The following is a 12,422-nucleotide window of genomic DNA, read 5'->3' on the forward strand; positions in this document are numbered from 1 at the left end:
ACAAAAATAAAACATGCTTCTGCAAAACACTGCCTATGCAAGTTAGCATCAGCTACGTGATCAATAGGTCACCATTAGGTATGGTATTTACATCTGATCTGCATTACTGCACTGCTGTGCTGAAATGGCCAACAAGGCTCATATCAGCTAGCACTTCCTTCATTAAAATCTGCCTTCATTTAAAATTTACCTTGATTTATGAGTTTGCATTCAGTGCCGTACATTTGAATGTAACATTGCCAAACTTTCTACAGTGTTCACCTGCTGGTTGTAGAGCAGAGATATTTCAAGATGAAAACAAACTAAAGATGGTTGCAGAAGGCTTATTATTATCAAAGAATGGAAAATAATAGACTTGTGCATATGGCCAGCCTTCTGCTACCACCATGTCACTGTGTATTATCATTTTCTGTTACTGAAAAGTAGTCTATACACCCTCTATTTCCTTAATCCTGGATTTATTAACCCTTTCACACAGACACACACTCACATACAAACATACAATTATTCTTTTGGTTTCATTAAAAATAGCTGAGGGTAGTTTTCTTGGTATCTGGTGAATAGAAACCTATTTTTGTTTAGAATCTGGATTATCATGTGTTTCCACTTTCTTTCACACATACACATTTTCAGTTCAGCTAGGCCAATATCAAAGCTCAGTTCAACCCTCCTTTCAGGAAGGTGAATTTTAGCTTCTCCATCATTTCCATCACTGTGTGGCATCAGAATAAAACCAGACATGCTCCTTGAAGGCATGAAAAACTCCCTCCTGACCATTAAAAAAATCTGTCAGTTATTCCTAAATATAAACCTGGCTAATAACAAGTTCCATAAGTAATTACACAGCACACAGCACACAGAGCCTTTCCTTTTACTTCATTAATGCTATATGCTTCAAGGGAACACTGAGGAGTGGCAGATTTGTAGTATGAAATGAGAAATTTTCAGCCAAGAGCTTAGAAAAGGAGGGACAAGAGAGAAGGTGCGCAGAAGGAAATACTCAACCGGAATGGAGCAAAGGAGGCTTCACTTGACAAATAGATTTTACCCTTTCTGTAAATCTCTTTGCCTCATTCACCACTCTGAAGTGTATGACTTTGAGTTCTTCTCAGCAAGTAGCCCCTTGCTCCTAAACATTTAGCTTTGGTGTGTCCAATGACTGCAGATTTATGCACTTGAACTCTTTCACTTCCTGACATTCTGTAAATAAGCCCCATCTGGTATATCTCTCCTTGTGTCCAAGTCCCTTCTCCCCCCAGCATAAGTCATACAGTCTCAGTTAGCTAATGCCTTCCTTTAAATAAACCAGACTTTTCAAACCTTGATCTAATGCCTAAGCTCTTTATGTCCCTCGAAAGAAGACTCTAACAGCTGCTCACTGTTACTATACACTAGATCAAGTATTCAGAGATGGATCTATCAAAGAGGTCAACTCCCTCCTGACACTACATTAACTAATCTGCTGCTATTTTAAACTTTGCTTAGCTTTGTTATTACTTCTACTTCACTGTACCACTTGACATAGACATAGTGCATTTCATAACCCATTTACCCAATTGATCAAGATTGTTCTATGAACAACCTCATCCTTCTAAATTTTGCCTATTTTAGCATTATCTGATAACATGATAGCACAGTATGAATCATGAAGAAAATATTAAAATGAATCCAACCCTCTACCTACCTGCTTTTGGTCACAAAAATAAATTTATCTCTTTTCTTTATTGTTTGCTATATAAGAAACAAGGGAATACTCTCATTCATTTCTTTATTTCTGCAAGTCTTTTTAATTTAGGTATTCCTATTGACTTTGCCACAGCAGCTCCCATAACTGAAAGGATAACTTGGAAGCTTGATGCTTCCAAGATCAAGTCCCTGTTCCTTACCTATCTTAATAATTTATTACTGAACCTGTATATGCAGAGTGTGTAGAATAATACATCCCATGAAACTTTGTTCAAAGTCTCTGAAAATCCTGATATGTCTGCTGCTTCCCTCCTATTTAGATCAATATTTATTTAATTTAAAAGAGGAATCCAATTTGCTTGACATGATTTACTTTCCACAAATCTATGCTGACTTGCATTATGATGCTGAACTCTTATTAAACTGTATGCAACTGTAGCCTTAAGCTTGCTAGCAAATGTGTTTTTGAGACTGCATTTAGAGGCAGCAGTATCCTCTGAGAGGCTGCAATGCCCAACAAGGATTCCACCACTTTCTTATTCCACCACTGCACTGGTCAGTTATTTTCTAGCTCAAACTGTTTTCCATTAGAACAGCAAAACAACACTGATTCTTCTCAAATTATTTGATACAAGCTCTTATTTCTGATGTGCATTCAAACTGCAAATCATAGCCATGTATCAGGAGTCTTCCTGGGCCCAGCATTACGCAGTTCCTACATAGAAAGAGTCCTCAGCATCCAAGGAGTTTAGGCTGTGGCAACGCTCCTACCACTGATCTTATTGTTGGGTCTCAGTCAGAAGCTGGGCCAGACCAGCAGGGGCAGATAATCAAAATGTCAACAGCACGTAGCTGTACGAAGGGACAAGCAGCTGCAGGGCTTTCTTCTGGCTTGGGTTCATGTCTCAAATAATGCTCCACACTGTTCAAGCGACCCTAGGCAGGCTGTTCCTCCTCTGGTGACATGAAGCCCCTCCACCAATACCACTGCTCTCTACTCTGATCCCACACTTCACCAGGAGACTGATGCTCGAATCCAATGAAGTGCTGCTGTCCCAGGGTATTGTCTGCAGCACCCTGGGTCCTGTCTGCTCTGATAATGGACAAGGCTCACTTTAACAAGTGACATGCCAACAACACACGCCACTTCAGCACTCATCTCCTAAGGTATCAGCTCCCTACTCAGCTACCGTCACTGAATTCTACACAGCTGCTTGGGGTAAGTTCTGTCCAGTACTGATAGAGGGGGGCAGAACCCTCTCTGCTTCTCTGCTTTTCTCATTCACTCCAATTTGGCAGTTACCAAAGAATTTCCAAAATCTCATCCTACCAATGCACATTTTCCCAGCTATTTGTGCAATGAAGTTTCCATTTTTATTCTTCCTCCCCTCCATTTCCTCTTACCACGCACTAACAATGCACTGAACTGAGCTCTTACAGATTTTTTTAGAGGACAATTTGTATACATTCAATAGTCAGAATGGGCTGGAGTATCTTGGTATGTACTTGCCAGACTGGCATTCATCAGGACTGTGAAACAGAACAAAATCCCACTGCAGTAATGAGGCTTTTTAACCCCTTTGTGACAGCACAGCTAAATGCCCTTTCAACCCCATGTATAATGCCATCAGCTGGGCACAGAAACACAGACCTACCCAGATCCAGCCATGACATGAATACAGAATTTATTTAGGCAGTATCAAGCTGTTTGTGGTATTTCTCCTCAAGTACCCTACCTTGAACTCCATAGGGGTGTACTTCTCATTCTTGGGGGTTGTGTTGCCCTTGTAATGGAGATGGTTGGGAGTGGTTGGGTGGATAACAGTGGACTCCTGGGACTGCCTCTGGCAGCGCTGGCAGTACACGTAAATCACAAATGTTAACAGGCTGGAGCCGAAGAAACAGGAGACCCCAGTGGCAATCAGATGGATGAGACTAAAACCTGCAAGGGAAATGACAAGAGATGCTATTTTTAAGGAACAGCCCTTTTCCCTCCCCTGAAAAGACCACAGGTGCAAATCAGAGCAGTGACATCTCGGGATCAACATTAATAAGCTGTTGAAGCCAGAGTCTTACGTTCTAACATAAACTGACATAATCTCCCTGCAAATCGGTCTCCCCACTGCAGCTCTGCCTTGTGCAGTTTAACAGGTTCATGCATTGTTTTCTCAAAGCTCCCTCCCTGTCTCTCCTCTCTCCCCTCTATTGATATTGAAACTAAACATTATGTTAAGCTGACAGCTAAAGAAATGAGCCATACAAACAATGCACATTAATGGATTCCAAAGCATGTGCGTGTCATGGAAATAAGGGGATAAAAATGCTCAGTGTTTCTCTGAAGGGGAAGGAAGGGAGGGAAAAGCCCTTTTTGTCAGCTGCCCAAAATGCCTATGGGACAGTGTGTGGGGTGGGGGAGATACACATTCATCCTCCTTGTAATCCAAGTGTGCTCAGCATTCTTGCTTATTCATGGGACGGCATAGCCTTGGTCATGTCTGCACTACCTCTGAGGTGTATTTGTACTGCTAACAGTGAAATAGGGGTCCTCTGGAGAAGGGGAAAGATAAAGTGGACAAAGGAAAGGGTGGCAGTGCTTGAAAAACACTGCTTTGTTGGCTTTCTCTGCAAATTGCAGAGATAGGAAATCATTTGCAGGCAGGTGCCGGCAGGGTAGCTACAGTGCAAATACTTCAGACAGAAAAGCTCTTGGACTACAAAAGCCTCCTGCAGAGAACTCTCCATGTGGGATTGCAACAGCACCCTTCAAGGCCAGCACTGACCTCTGGAAGGAGCTGTAGCTGGGCTCACTGGGCACACACACCGGGAAGTACCTAACTCACAGCTCTGACTGGTGAGGAAAGACAAACTGTACTCCTCATTCCTCCATCACCTCACTGAGTCCACCACCAGATCTCCACTGACAACAGAACCAACAGTGGTGACTGTTAGAGCCACAAGGTTATCAAAGCAACCAGAGGCATTATGGGATGGCAAAACTTTATGACCCTATTGTATTTTGCTATGTGCAGGGGGGACTATACAGGAAAGAATCAGCTATTTGGCTCCAAATGCTTTTGCCTTTCCTCTGCCTTTGCTCTGTCATCTTTCAAACAGGAATGACAGAGGCCCTAGAGCCTGAGGGGACCCCTGACTGCTGGCCCCAGGGCAGCTGTCCCAGGGGTCAGTCACGTTGCCTCGGTGGCGACTGCAGCGGTAAATTTCCCATAATACTTCAAAAGCCAATTCATTTGGACAGACTGCTGTGTTGACTTGCCTGTGTGCAGAGAAATGGGGCTACTCAGAGAGTGGCTTTAAATGAAGCTCATTTTTAGTCTGATCACGGTGTGCAGTTTTTTGGTGCCATCTTACATTTTAAGTGATATGCTTTTCAAATAGCAGATTCTGCCCATTACTCAATGGCTCTCATCTAATCTTTAGTTAAGAAATATCCTCCTCATTTAAAAAAGAACAAAACCAATAGAGTTCTACAGCAAAGTAGTGCACTTCAATAATAATTACAGTATAGAACTTATAGAATTTATTAGACTGATGAGCTACATTTATTTTTCAAACCACATTATTAAATTCCATTGCAAGATTATAATTTTCTATTGTTTTGGATGATGGTCCAAAAAAACCCAGCAGAAATATTATATTTTCCTACTAAATGTCACAAGACTTTTCAAAAATAAATTTCCTTTCTAAAAAACTTTGCCTGTTTTGCATCACTCATGAGACCTAAAACATAGAATATGCAACTGTGTTTAGTAAAGCCACATGACACGCTGCCACATTCTCCTCCTGCCCAGCTTTGCTTATATTGCAGTGAATGTTTCATTTCACTGCCACATTTGCAAGTCACAACATAAAGCTATCTTCTATTTCACTCTCATCTTTGAAACACTCATCTGATTTTTCAAATGAATTTTGGCTGTATCTTAGGGGGAAAAAATAATATTATTTTGTTTGCAGCATGTGAGTCCCCGGGGGGAAGCTTTCTGGTTCATCACTTTGAAAATATAGATTTTCTGAGATGCATCAACAGAATTTCTATTGATTGGCTTCTTTGCCAAATATTGTAGAACACTACATTAATAAATAATATTAGCTATGGCAAAATGTAGATAGCAACAGAAAATAATAGTGGTGGTGGAAAAAGAAGAAAATGTGGGTACAGCGCATAACAGCAGAGTGCAAGCTATAGCAAGGGGTCCTGAAATCAAAGCAGAACCACTGCACCCTCTGAGGGAGGAGTGACGCAGGAAGCCAAATGTTACATTGCAGGGACTGAAATCTTAATTCCATTGATTGCCCTCAGTTGCAAACTGAGAAGCCACATTTCCATGCCACAGGTGGCATGCCTGTTTTTGCCATGATCTCTACAGGGAGAAGAGATTTTGGCAGCCTGAAGATCATCTAGATTTCAGGAAATCAGGGATGTGATGCTAGCAGGAATTGGCATGGCCATTAGTGTGAAACTAGCATTTTAAAACGTTAAAGGAACCTGCCATTTTCTTCAGTCTGCATTTTTATCATAGAGGCTCCCAGGGCAGTGGAAAAGTGACACTAATGACTGGATCTTTCCAAGTTACATGCAGAAAGGAGACACAGTTTCTGTGAGAGAGGAGAACTTGAATGAAAGGAAGTGCTTGGAGGACAAGTATAAACCTTTAATCTCATCCTATATCAGCAAAGGATCTGTCTAAGAGACCCTGATCACTGAAATCTTTATAGGTTATTTAAAAACACCTGTCTCAAAACAGCTGGAGGCTTACAGTGGTCAATGGGGAATAACCCTTTCTTCCACCTGAACCATTTACCCTGGAGGTAGAGAGACACAAGCAATTGCTCTCTGGTAATTAATGACCCTCAGTGGCCAATCCAAATGTCCAAATACATAAAAATCTTGGAACTGACAAGTGGACATGCGATACATTCCTCTAGTCTGACTCAGACAGCAAGACTCCAGTGGAATTAAGGCTATCAGTGGGATATGAGCTGTACAGATTAATGGCTTGCTTGATACTACACAGGGAGGAAAGAAGTCAGGTTAAGATAAAAATAAGATATATAGTTAGTGGTAACCTACCTCCACAGTTCGTGCTCTCATCGATGCTGGAGGCTGGAAGGATCACTAAACAAAGAAAAGAAGATTGGAGAAAGCTGTCATTCTGCCATTCCTTGACTTCTTCAAGTAATTAAACCCTCTGTGCTCCAGACACAAGAAGGTGCTCATATGTTCTGCAGCAAGCTGAGAATCTCTCTAAATTGAATTATAAGCTCATGGTTTGAAACACATGCAATGAAACCTCTCTAAAGATCTTATAATTCCAGTACTGATACCTGATCACTCTTAGCTTCTTCCATTTAGGAAAAATATGGTAGCTGAGAAAACCATGAAAAAGAATACCATTGCCTAGAGATCTCAGATTTTTAAGTCAGTGCACTGTAATCCAAAAAAGAGCATGTGGAAAGGCATTATTCAGTCTATACCCATATCAGATATTTGCCTGAGAGACTCAATTTCCAGAAATTCCACAGGGTGGAATATGCTGATGACCATCTGTCCATCAACAGTGCTGCTCTGTTAGACCCCGGATTAATCTCCCACCTTCACACCCCAGTTTTCTGCATCTGCCTCACCTTAATTCTTTGCTCTTTTGGGATGCTGTTTGGATACCTGAAATCAACAACCTTCTGTTGCCCATATGCATACCGAGAACAGAGACAATTGTTATAACCCAGCCTAAGACAAGCTATACAAGTTTAAAAGCTTCAATTCAGGTGAAGCAATACTAGTTATTTGTTACGGATCAAGGTAATTCTGTTTAAAAGAAATGCTAAGCTGCTTAAGGGAAAGCCATTTACCCTGTGCCTGCCACAAGGGAATTTATAATGTTTGTCTATTTCCTTGTTTTTCTGGAAGCATCCAAGCCCAATTTATAATAGAGAAAATCTCAGCCTAGTTTGACAGTCCAGGCACAACCTGCTCTCCCGAAATGGCCCACCCTGTCCTCCTGGATGACACAGTACATACCAGGAATTTCATTGTACAGGCAGTCCTGGTACTGAGTGCTGTTTCCGACACACTGGGAAGAGTCTGGGCTGTGCACCTCGCAGTAGCGGCTGCGGTACTGGATGCCCTCTTCATTGCACAGGCTCCACTCTGACCACTCTGACCAGCCACCTGAAATCCAGGGTCAGGAAAACACACACATGGCATTACCAAGAAGGAAAAGGCTGCTTTGTAGATACCAGACTTCTCCCATGCTGAAGGATCTTAGATCGTGGCCTGGGCCTCTCTCACACATCTATTCTATGGGTCCTTAGTAGATCTAATTTTCTCAGTTCAAGCATTATACCCTGCTTGTCAGGTTGTAGTTCTCTTAATACGGACTAAACCAACACTTGGTGGACACTGCACAGAACAAAATTGCCTTAAAAACTCCTATATCAGCTCTCTGCTTAAAGACCTACAAGGAGCAAGGTGGGGCTAAGTTGCACCAGGACCTCCAAGCTCTTGATCTGGCCTCCCAGGGATACCTCAAGCAGCCAGCACAAATCAGAGCATGCACAGAGTTTTGCTGAGGTTCCTAAGGGCAGGAGTCAGCCTGCACTGGATCAGAAATAAACAAAGGCAGTTCAAAACCAGCACAGATCTAAACCCCATCCTCTGAGTTGTAGCACATGCTGATCTGTTTTCTGTAAACAAAAAGGAAGGACTGTCCCTTCAGCAACTGTACAGTTTGCTGCCTCATGATTCCTTTTGTTTGTCAGGTCAACTTCCACATTGAAGAACTGAGTTCCTGTTTTTTCAGTTACTTGAAAGGGATCAACCATTAGCAAAATTTTGCTTGACCAGCACCAGAATGCCAGAGCAAGGGCCAGTGAACAGGCAAAGAGAAAGAACTCTGCACTGCAGTTAACACTGGGATGTCTCTTTATCCCTTGGCTCAACAGACATTGAATAAATGACCAAAAAACTTTTAACTGGTGGTGTTTCTGATTTGTTTTTTAAGCATTTTGCAGGCGCGCCTTGCTCCCAGCAGCATGGAAGCCAGCCAGAGCGGGGATGAGAAGTGGCTACCTTGGCAGGGGTGTGTGTTGCAGAGGGCCTCCTCGGTGTGCAGCCCGATGCAGATGTCCTCCCCGCTGGACGGAGCCGGGTTGGTGCAGGTCCGCGTGCGCTGATAGTGCCCACCCCCACAGGTGGCTGAGCAGTGAGACCAGGGAGTCCAGCAAGACCACGAGCCTTTCACTGGAGGACATTGAAAAGCAAGCACAGACAGGTAGAGGCCATTGGTTACTCCTCTCACTGTGACAAAGTTGGAGAGCCCCAGTGTCTCACCTTCAACATCCACCCTGCTCACACTAGCAAGCAGTTTCCTGCACCCCAGGACATTTGGGCCTGACAACAAGAACTTCACATCAAGAGAGGCTACAAATCTACTTCACTCGATGGATGCAGAATGAAATCTATGCAGAAGAAGACTGCATCATAAAGTGCCAAAACCAGAAACTATTCTTTGTTGTAATCATTAATATTCACTGACATATTCTACTCCATTCTATTCCTTTACTTTTTATAAAACAGCATTGCTGCTATTGTTTTTACTATTATTATTATTATTATTATTATTAATACTACAACAACGATTACTATGTTGTTTCCTGAAACTTCATAGCAACAGCAGATTTACTTGGGAAAAAAGTGCTGTAGCACTGAAGTGGAGCTTACATGGCATCTTTCTGTGGAAGGCCCAGATCCTCTAGTTCCAGTGTTCAGGAAACAGAAACTCAGTGACTTTATTTATTAACCCTGCTCATTTCAGGGACATTGGGCTAGGTGACCTTTAAAGGTCCCTTCCAACCAAAACCACTCTATGATCTAAAGCATAACCCTGTAAGAGGTTAATAATAAAACTAGGGAGGGACTTAAGATCCCTGAATCCCCCGCCCCCACCCCTTAAACTGCCTGGTTTGCAGGTCCACATGCCATTAATTCAAAAGATAATAACCTGATGACTTAGAGCAAAATAAACCCAGGATTTGTGTATACACATTGAGTGAGGAAGGGAAAGAGGGAGACACAGAGAAATAGTAATCATGCACTCAGAACAGATTGTAAAACATCAGAGTGTCTGAGGGAAGAAAACAGCACAGAAAAAGGGCACAGACATTAGTGAAAAGCCACTGAGAGCTTCCAAAATAGTACTAATAGCTGCCTTTATAGTGCTAGAGTTATTTCCTTTTTATAGGCCATAGAGTGCAATATTTGACACTCCTGCTATGCTCTTGCTGCACATTCTGATCATATCTGCATTTGAATTTTATCTTTGTACTGAGTTTTGGAATCATAATAGTACTACTATAATAGAGCATTTTCAAGTATAGCCCACAAACTGTATTGCCAGAGGTAGATAATTGCTGGAACTGCAAAGAGGCAAGGTAATTTGTGTAAGATCACTTAAATTTACTTTAGCCAGTTATTACAGAGCAAGGAGAAAGATAAGTGAGAGAGAATACAGTAGTCAATGGTCTATTACTACTATTCTGGACCAGGGGTGCAACATAAACATGAGGACAAACTTGAAAACCAGGAAACCAGGCAAGAATACTCCCTGCTGGCTGTGCAGGAAATGGTAACTGATGTCAAGAGTAGATGCCCATCGCAAGAACAATACGTAAGCAGGAGAGGGGGAAGAAACAAGTGTTCACAAGAAGAACCGCCACATCAAGCATCTCTATACAGTATTAAGCCACATTTATTAAGCCTGTCTCCTCATCACGGAGCAGATGCACCATGATGCCCTCCACTGGATGGAGCACCAAACCTTCCTGAGGCAAAGGATTGCTACAAGCCACCATACTACTTCCTCTAGAGGATGTGGCTGTGTTACCCTCTGAGCTGAGGTGAAACCTAAGTCAGCACTACAGATAACATATGTGGGTTATTACAATAGCTTTAAAAAACATAATGAAAAATCCCCCAATTTTTTTTTTTTTTAAAAAAAAAGGCTGCTTAGAAATACTGATTTTGTGGTTGTTGCTGTTGTTGTTGCTCCACCATTAAGATTGGGAAAACACTTCTGAATTAAAACACTTCTGAATTTTATGCAGGAAGATGATCATGGTTACCTGGGCAGGGGTGAGGATTGCAGTCTTGGTACTCCATCGCTGACCCCACACAGGGCAAGCCACCATTTTTAGGTTCAGGGTTTGTGCATGTTCTCTTCCTGATCCTAAAGCCCAGCTCACAGTCCCTGGAGCAGGAAGACCAGGCCCCCCAAAAGGACCAGCCCCCATTGATAATCCGTGCAGAGGTCTTACCAGTCTTGAGGAGGTCATCAACAAGAGCTTCAAGGAAAACAAACAAGACACCATAAGATCACAAGCTAATCATTTGTTGGGCTTTTAAAAAGGGGTTCAGCTCACGAATAAAATCAGGATCTATATGCCCTGTAGAACAGTTCCTGTTGAAAGCCCTTGGCAAGAGTTTTTTTCTCCCAGAGCTACAGCTAAGCTTGACAGAAAAATAAATTTGTACCCATACAATTGAGTCTGGTGGTAACCTTGATAAATGACCTCCCTGGGCAGCAAATTGTGACAGTCCAGGCTGTGCCCTCAAGATGCTGCCTTGCATCACAGCAGTCCTGCATGGAACAACCTGAGAGACAGTGCACAAGGAGAGCTCCAGGGAAAAAGAAAAGACACGCTGTCCTTAGAACAGCTCTTCTTTACACCCTCATTACTCGCCTGTTGTCTTTAGGGCAGGCTAGCAGGAGCAAGAACAAATCTATACACTGCCATAAGCAAAGAACTCATGACTCTATGTATGTGTCACAGGGCTCTCCCCATCCCTGCCACTCTGCAGTGACACCAGTCGTACATGTTGACACTACTGAAGACACAGTCAAGGGCTTCTTGTTCCAAGAGCATCCCCCTTGCACCACCACACCTAGGCCTGCCCCATGGTCCCTCAGAGCTGGCAGGACGTACAGTCAGTGTCACACACTGCAGAGCCATCGTTGGGGCAGAACCGACTCTCAGTTTTCTTCCTCCCAAACTGCAGCTCGTGGGGGTCTGGCAGCTGGGCCCGGCACGTGTAGCGGAAGCGCTGCTCCTGGCGGGCACCGTTCTGGGTGATGTTCACAGGCATCCATGGGGTCCAGGGTGTGTTCCTGCGCACCTCTGGGCAGCTCTCCGGGTTGCAGGTCTTATATTCCTGGCAAGAAGGAAAACCACTCCCTCCTTACTTATTAAACAGCAGCAGCCTATCTGGCAGAGGCTTATTTACACTTCAGAAAATAAGGGTGTTCTCTCTGGATCTCAAACAATCCCCACCCACCTTATCTGACCTCACAGGAACAAGTCAATGCTGGGCACGGCAAAAAATGTGAGTGTGGAGGCAGCGGTGGTGCATAGGTGGATCTCAAGGGTAAACTGTGCTTGCTATTTTTATGTCTCCCTTAGGTTTGTGTTTCTTTGCTGACTCAAAGTCCTGTGGGGCTTCGACGTCTTGGTTCATTATGGGCAGGAAAATAATTCAGGCAATAGACAGTAATAACAGCAAACAAGTTTTCTGCTCTGACCCTGAGATGCTGTTTTCAGGTCAGCCTAGAGGAGCCTCAAGAGGACAAAATATCAGTAAGGTTTATTCCTTGAAAGTTTATAATTTTATTTTTAATATGGGTTTAGAGTAGATATTTTTACAATTATTTTTGTTTGGTTGGCCT

At 42.9% G+C, this 12,422-nt stretch overlaps 1 protein-coding gene across 12 annotated transcripts in view; it reads right to left on the reverse strand.

Moving 5' to 3' along the window:
• SEMA5B (semaphorin 5B) overlaps nt 1-12,422 on the reverse strand; it is a 281,295-nt gene that overhangs the window by 13,241 nt on the left and 255,632 nt on the right. For 11 of the 12 annotated variants that reach the window (XM_086898536.1, XM_086898533.1, XM_086898532.1 and 8 more), the window contains 6 exons: nt 11,686-11,911; nt 10,825-11,043; nt 8,774-8,944; nt 7,724-7,873; nt 6,776-6,820; nt 3,423-3,628 (listed from right to left, as the gene is read on the reverse strand). In XM_086898536.1, the coding sequence (XP_086754662.1) occupies nt 3,423-3,628; nt 6,776-6,820; nt 7,724-7,873; nt 8,774-8,944; nt 10,825-11,043; nt 11,686-11,911 (1,017 nt within the window). Of the gene's footprint in view, nt 1-3,422; nt 3,629-6,775; nt 6,821-7,723; nt 7,874-8,773; nt 8,945-10,168; nt 10,333-10,824; nt 11,044-11,685; nt 11,912-12,422 lie in introns of those variants that run through there. The other variant, XM_086898539.1, reaches the window with a different exon arrangement.

Source organism: Cyanistes caeruleus, chromosome 7 (assembly GCF_971803275.1).
Source record: "Cyanistes caeruleus chromosome 7, bCyaCae1.hap1.1, whole genome shotgun sequence".
Classification (NCBI taxonomy): Eukaryota; Metazoa; Chordata; class Aves; order Passeriformes; family Paridae; genus Cyanistes; species Cyanistes caeruleus.